A 6,779-nucleotide genomic window follows, 5' to 3' on the forward strand; every position below is an offset into this window, starting at 1 on the left:
CAACTGAATATTAAACCAGCTCCGCTCGCTATAATTATAACCCTTTCAAGAGTTTGATCCCACTTTCAGTATCATTTTTTGATCAATTTGTCGATAATCCACACATAATCTAAGCGAATCATTTTTCTTCCGCACGAGAACAGCCGGACTCGCGTAATCAGAAGTAAATAACTAAGCGACTCCATCCGCAATCCACTGTTCTCTCTGCGCATTAACAATCTCTTTTTGCGACGCTGACAATCGTCTCGCCGATTGATATACGGACTATTCGCCTTTCAATATTAATTTTATTGCAATTTCACGTTCAAAGGTTTTCCTCGGCTTGTAATTACTAATAAGATTTTCTATCGCCACTTGCTAATTAGGATCTAATGCATGAGACACATCAACTTGATTTACTTCTAACACGACACTCGTCACATCTGTTTTAAATATTTCCGGTACAGTGCTTTCTCTTTCAACAATTTCGCGCGTTACTTTCGGTAATCAACGAATAAACGCTTGTGTCGAACAATGGTATCAGAGATTCCTTCTATACAAATCGGATATCAATGCCCATCTACGGTAATTTCTGCTTGAAATTCACCAAATGTTGTATCATTCTTTGAACCTATACCATCGAAATGTAATTCATTGTGTCGTAATTCCGGAGAACCATGCCTAATATACTCGTCTGTGCGAAATAAATTAAAATCACTTCCTAAATCTATTAATGCTTCGATCTCGCATCCATTAAGTAAAATATTTTTAAGATACTATCGATACGATGCTCCTAATGTCGCGCAGCTCTCTTTACTCGCTTTAGATTTCTTCGGACATTTTGACACAATATGTCCACGTTCATGACATGTAAAACATTTTACACCGTGATCTTTCGTTGGACAATTCACGCTAATATGATCGCACCCACCACAATTATAACATCGTACAATATTACCAGTGAACTCTTTTTTCTTACAAACATTGACCATCTCCTTTCGTTCATTTCTAACGGATCTGTCTTCACACTTCTCAAACTTTGTTGACGTCTGCACACTCGAGAAACCTCGATCTCGAAGAATTACCTTTTCAAACGCTTTCGAAAGTTGATCAGTTGTAAACTGTCGATGACGCGCCTAGTTCCGGAGCTTTTCGTTGAGGATGCCGTCAATCAGATATTCAAGTATGTCATCGACGTTGATTGATACTCGATTTCCAAGAATGATCTTCTCGTGTAAATATTTATGGAATATCTCGTCCCTCTTCCATAATCGCTCTTCAAATTTCTTTCTTATTTCAATTTTGCATTATGGATGATAGAACATAACTCTTAATTCTTTCAGCAGTTGGTTAAATGGCATAGTTATATACTCTGGTTTAGAAAGAAATCATTCAAGTACTTTTCCCTTCAGTAGAATACCGATAAATATGCGTGCAATGTCATCTTCCAATTCATATGTCGGCTTAAACAATTTGATCTGTTTCTCCCAAATTTCATAATAACCAGATTTACCATCAAAGTTACCAAGTAAATTTGCAACTGCCGAAGCATTCATTCGCGGGTGACTAACTTAAGATAAAACATTGCATTAATTGCCATTATTCAATACCAAGAAATTGTCACCGTCGCTAACAGCATCAAATTATTCGCCTTCAAAATTACGCGTCGACCTTCGCTGCTCATTTTCCGAATTTTACTCAACCTGTCATTTCTTTCGCATCGTATGTAACTCAAGACGTAATACGGCTTATTCACGTTCTGCTAATGCTTTTTCTATTAAGAAAATATCAATTTCTCGTTGCTGTAGATTCATTGCTGACTGCACGTTTGATGGTACACCAGCACACGACTCTTCATTATATTGACGAACTTTTTTCAGCTTGTCATCAATCCACGTTCCGTCTGGGTCAACTTCCATTAAACGGGAAATTAATTCAGCTTTCGAAACAGCAGTATGTAATTTATGCTCTATTAATGTCCCTCTTAGCGCTGTAACTGTAATTTTACTCAAATATTTCATTGTGAAAATTTTCACTCGACACTCGCGTTTATACTGGAATTCTCTCTACACGAAAGTTCAATTTTCGTCCTCGCACTACCTCTCAAAACTACACTCGCGTCATTTGAATATCTTTTCGAACGTTCTAGGCCGTCAAGGAATTTTCACGAACGATATGTCTTCAAATGCGCGATAATATTCCAATCTTTAGAACGTATCCGATTTAATTCACGAATGTCTTCTTAATAATTACCAAGCCTAAGCCCGCAAAATTGTAGGAAACTTATTAATTAAAGACAACTACAAGATTTTGTAAATCATTAAATAGTTCATTTCAACTGAGATATTACTCCAAAAACTGCTAATGAATAACTGCTTCATCGCTTTAAAACATTCACACGAAAAACTCATTTATTTTGAACATTCGCACTCACCCGCATTCCAAAATATTCCATGTACATAATCTTTAAAACCTGAATTATTGATTACCTTTTAAATTAACATAATTTCATTATCCTTTAATAACATTATACTTGTCTGCTACTACACATCAACGGAACCTGAATTCTACAGTTCCTTGAAACGGGATGGCGCGTTACAGTGTCTACATGTCAATGCCATGAGGCTCTGGTGCTCTATGCAATGAAATTGAACATCTCATTTCAACGTTCCGAAGTAAATAAGCTTTAATCATGAATTCATAGCATTATGCTTGTCTGCTTCTACACATTACAAGAATGTGAATCCAACAGTACGACGCAGCAGTATGGCGCTTTAAAGTGGCTGGATATTAAAGCAGTAGAGTTCTAATGCTTCACGCATTGTAATTGCACATGCCATTTCAAGGTTTCAAAGTAAGTAGTTGTAATCTGTCATGCATAGCACTATGCTTATCTGCTTCGACATTTCATAAGATTGTGAATTCTACATTCTCATGCAACAGGATGGCGTTTCACATTGTCTGCGTGTCAAATGAATAGAGTTCTGCACCATGCAAGGTGTTGGCGCATCTCGCTCCAACGTTTCGAATTAAGTAAGCTGTAATCCTCTATGCGTGGCATTATGATTATCTGCTTCAACATTTCTAAAGAATGTAAACTCTAAGATTCCATGCAACTAGATGGCGCTTCACAGTGTCAGCGTGCAAAAGCAATGGTGTTCTAATGTTCCATGTAATACGATGGCAAATCTCATTTCAACGCTTCAAACTAAGTAAGCTGCAATCTTCAATTTATAGTATTATGCCTGCCTTCTTCTACGTTTTAAAAAAATGTGAATTCTACAGTTCTGTACAACTAGATTGTGCTTCACATTGTCTGCATGTAAAAGCAATATACTTCTACTGCTGTATACAATGCGGTGGCTCATACCACTTCAACGTTTGAATGTGAGTAAGCTATAATCTTTAAAGCATAGGATTATGATTGTCCGTTTCTATAGTTGAGAAAAATGTGAATTCCGCAGTTCCATGCCACGAGATGGCGCTTCATATTGTCTGCGCGTCAAACCAATGGTGTTCTAATTCTTAATGGAATGCGATTGCGCATCCCATTTCAACGTTTCAAAGTAAATAAGCTGTAATTTTCTATGCAGGCATTATACTTATTCGCGTCTACATATCCTAAGAATGCGAATTTCTATTATGCGAAGCATTAATCTATTATGCATGGCATTATGCTTTTAAGCTTCTACGCTTCAAAAGTGTGTGAATTTCACAGTTTCTAACAACTGGATTGCGCTTCATGTTGTCTAGGCATCAGAGCACTAGAGCTGTAATGCATAAAGTGATGCTTGAAACAAAGCAGCTCGTTTACATTGAAACGGTGAATTCAGATGCCCTGTCGCTACACATGGGGCATTAAAACTCCATTGCTTAGACACGTAGACATTATGAAGCACAATATTTATTTCAACGAACAATAGAGTTCACATTCTTTGGTAGTGTAGAAGCAGATAAGTATAATGCTGCGCATAGAAGATTACAGCTTACTTACTTTAAAACGTTAAAATCAGACGCAACACCGCATTGCATGGAGCACTACAACTCTGTTGGTTTGATACGTAGGCACTATGAAGACCAATCCCGACGCATGGAACTGTAGAATTCACTTTCATTAGAAATGTTGAAGCAGATAAACATAAAGATATGCATAGAAGATTACAGATTACTTTCTTTGAAACGTTGAAATGTGGTGCGCCGTTGCAGTGCATGCAACATTACAACTCCACTACTTCGACACGCAGATACTATGAAGCGCCATCTCGTTACATGGAACTCTAAAATCCTCATTCTTCGGAAACATAGCAGCAGATAAGCATAATAATAAGCATAGAAGATTACAGCTTATTTACTTTGAAATGATGAAATGAGGTGTCGCATTGTGTTTGAGTACGCGTTACGTTGAGACTTATTTTCAGTTGATAAGAAAGCGAAGTGCGTAAACCTTCGTCACGAATCTTTTCGTCTCCTTTGCAATGCACGCCCTAATACGTAATATGGATGTAGATAGATACAATTGGAGTTAACACGGTTTCTTAAAAAAAAAAGCAACAATTATATTTAATTTCAAATGAATTCACAAAGATTGAGTGTTTTTCATATACTCAGATTTATCTGAATCTGAATTTCTACTAAGTTCTTGAGCGATGAAGTCAGACTGTTTTGTATTAAATTCGTGTGGAAGAGTGATCAAGGGTGTGGCATTAAGATGAGACGTTATTGGTAGAAAATCTGTAGATTTGCTTTTTTTATGGAAGTGGGGGAGACAAGAAGGCGCAAAGCGTGGTACGATGGGTTGAAGGTCGGTTGCGACTGGTAAGAGGGGGCAGAAAATAATTCAATAAAACTGCCAGGTATATGGTATATGCAATTTGAAGGGTCACTACGGAGACTTAATTTTGAAATTTATTATAAGGCCCTATTCTCTTGCTTTACGTGTTTATTGCTGCTGCGTGTCAGTTAGGGTTTTCGCAGGATTTGTGGAATTTGAAGTTTGTTAGCCAGGTGTTTCGTTGAATGAATTATGTCGAGTGAACAGTGATGAGGATGAACGGTTTAATTATTATAGCTTGAATAGTATGTTCATCGCTGGACACAGTCCCCCCGTTGAGAGGCTAGTGAGCATCCAGATGAATATGTGATGTATTGTGAGGTAAGAGTGTGTGGTTGTGTTATGATGTGTCTACTGCAAGCTGGTACTCTTGGTCTGTGGATGAGTTTCATTCTTGTTAAATTCCGGGCAATCTTCTTCGTCTGTCCGGCAATGGAACAAGTTTTTTGACTGTTAGATCAAACTTGCTCGAAGCCGTCCTATCGGTGATTGCGCGCTCGATGCCGTCAGAGCCGGGATAGGTTTGGATAATTCGTCCTAGTGGCCATTGCATGGATTGCGTGTTTTCTTCATTAAGGAGGACAATCTTTCCCTCCGTGATCTGATGACTACCCTTCGTCCATTTGCTGCAGCTAGTGAGCTTATTAATATAAATACTCGTAATGAAAATATTCGTGACGTCAACGAGTCCAAAAGTGTTGCCACGTCTTTTGGATCTATTTTTAACTAGAAAAGCGAATGGATTGCGTGTCTTCAAAGTTGTGTTGGTGTATACTCGTGGCAGCATCGGAAATTAGGATATGTCTTGGGGTGAGGACTAACAGGTCTGTGAATCTGAAGAAATTGGAGTGAGTGAGTGAGAATTAAGGATACTTCCGATGTGGCTTATAAGGGTTATGAACTGCTCTACTGTGAACAGCTCAGTTTCTGCAACGCGCGTTAAATGGCGCTTATAGGATTTTACTGCGGCCTCCCAGAGACCGAAATGTTGTGCGTATGGTGGGATAAAGTGCCAGTTGATTGATTGATTTGATAAAAATGACATGACTGTTTTGTGGTTACCTTCTGAACATAGTAACTCTTTTATCTCTAGAAACTCATTATTTGCTCCGACGAAGTTTGTTTCACTGTCAGAGCATAAATTTATGCATATTCTCTTGCGATTCATATTCTCAGCGATGAAAGTCTCAATCGTGAGATCGTGGACAGTTTCGAGATGAGCGGCCTTTACTGCCAGGCAGACGAAAACATAGACTTATTTTCTTTTACAATTGTGGTATTGCCGATCTTTAGTGAAAAAGAGTGCACAATAATCGACGACTACATTGATGAAGGATCGAGATTGGGTGGCGCGTTCTTTCAGTAGATGGCACATACGGTAATTGACCGCTGGTGGGTTGGCGCGGCAACAACGAATGCAAACCCGTATTGTTTTCTAGACTTGGCATCGGCCATCAATGGGCCAATATTTTCTTCGTGTACTGTATAATGTTACCTGGACTCCAGCGTATAAATGTGTGAGATGTTCGTTTATAATGATGAGAGCAGTTACATGAGTTTTCGGTGGAATTATGGGCTGTTTCTGAGAGAATGGTGGTAGCGAATGTGTCAATCAACCACCCACTCTTAGGATTCCATCTTCGTCAAAAAATCAATCTTGTCCATTTTCTCTTTATTTGGTCGTGCCACTTGTTTTGCAGAAATCGCAATTCGTCGATGATGTGTATACTCTGTGCTGTTCTTAAGATGACCTGTTTGGAGTGTTCGAGTTCAGCTACCGATAGGACTCCATTTTCGATGTGGGACCTTTTCGCTGAACCTGTGAACGTGACGAACCCGTCGCGATGTGTCGCTAATCATCGATGGTTGTTCTTGTTTGTATTTCTGATACCCGACTTGCTACGAATGTTTGTAGCGTGTGTGACGATGTTTTGAGCCAATGTAGAACGATGGTGGAATCCGTCCATAG

At 38.8% G+C, this 6,779-nt stretch overlaps 1 protein-coding gene across 1 annotated transcript; it reads right to left on the reverse strand.

Annotated features, from left to right (window-relative positions):
- Window positions 1-5,207: 5,207 nt before the first annotated feature.
- Window positions 5,208-6,258, reverse strand: LOC143432481 (uncharacterized). Its single transcript, XM_076909144.1, has 4 exons — window positions 6,135-6,258; window positions 5,684-6,040; window positions 5,586-5,636; window positions 5,208-5,536 (listed from the first exon to the last, which is right to left on the reverse strand). Exons 1-4 carry the CDS (start codon window positions 6,256-6,258, stop codon window positions 5,208-5,210), a joined length of 861 nt encoding a protein of 286 aa, XP_076765259.1.
- Window positions 6,259-6,779: the final 521 nt, after the last annotated feature.

Source organism: Xylocopa sonorina, unplaced genomic scaffold, assembly GCF_050948175.1.
Source record: "Xylocopa sonorina isolate GNS202 unplaced genomic scaffold, iyXylSono1_principal scaffold0392, whole genome shotgun sequence".
In the NCBI taxonomy this organism is placed as follows: Eukaryota; Metazoa; Arthropoda; class Insecta; order Hymenoptera; family Apidae; genus Xylocopa; species Xylocopa sonorina.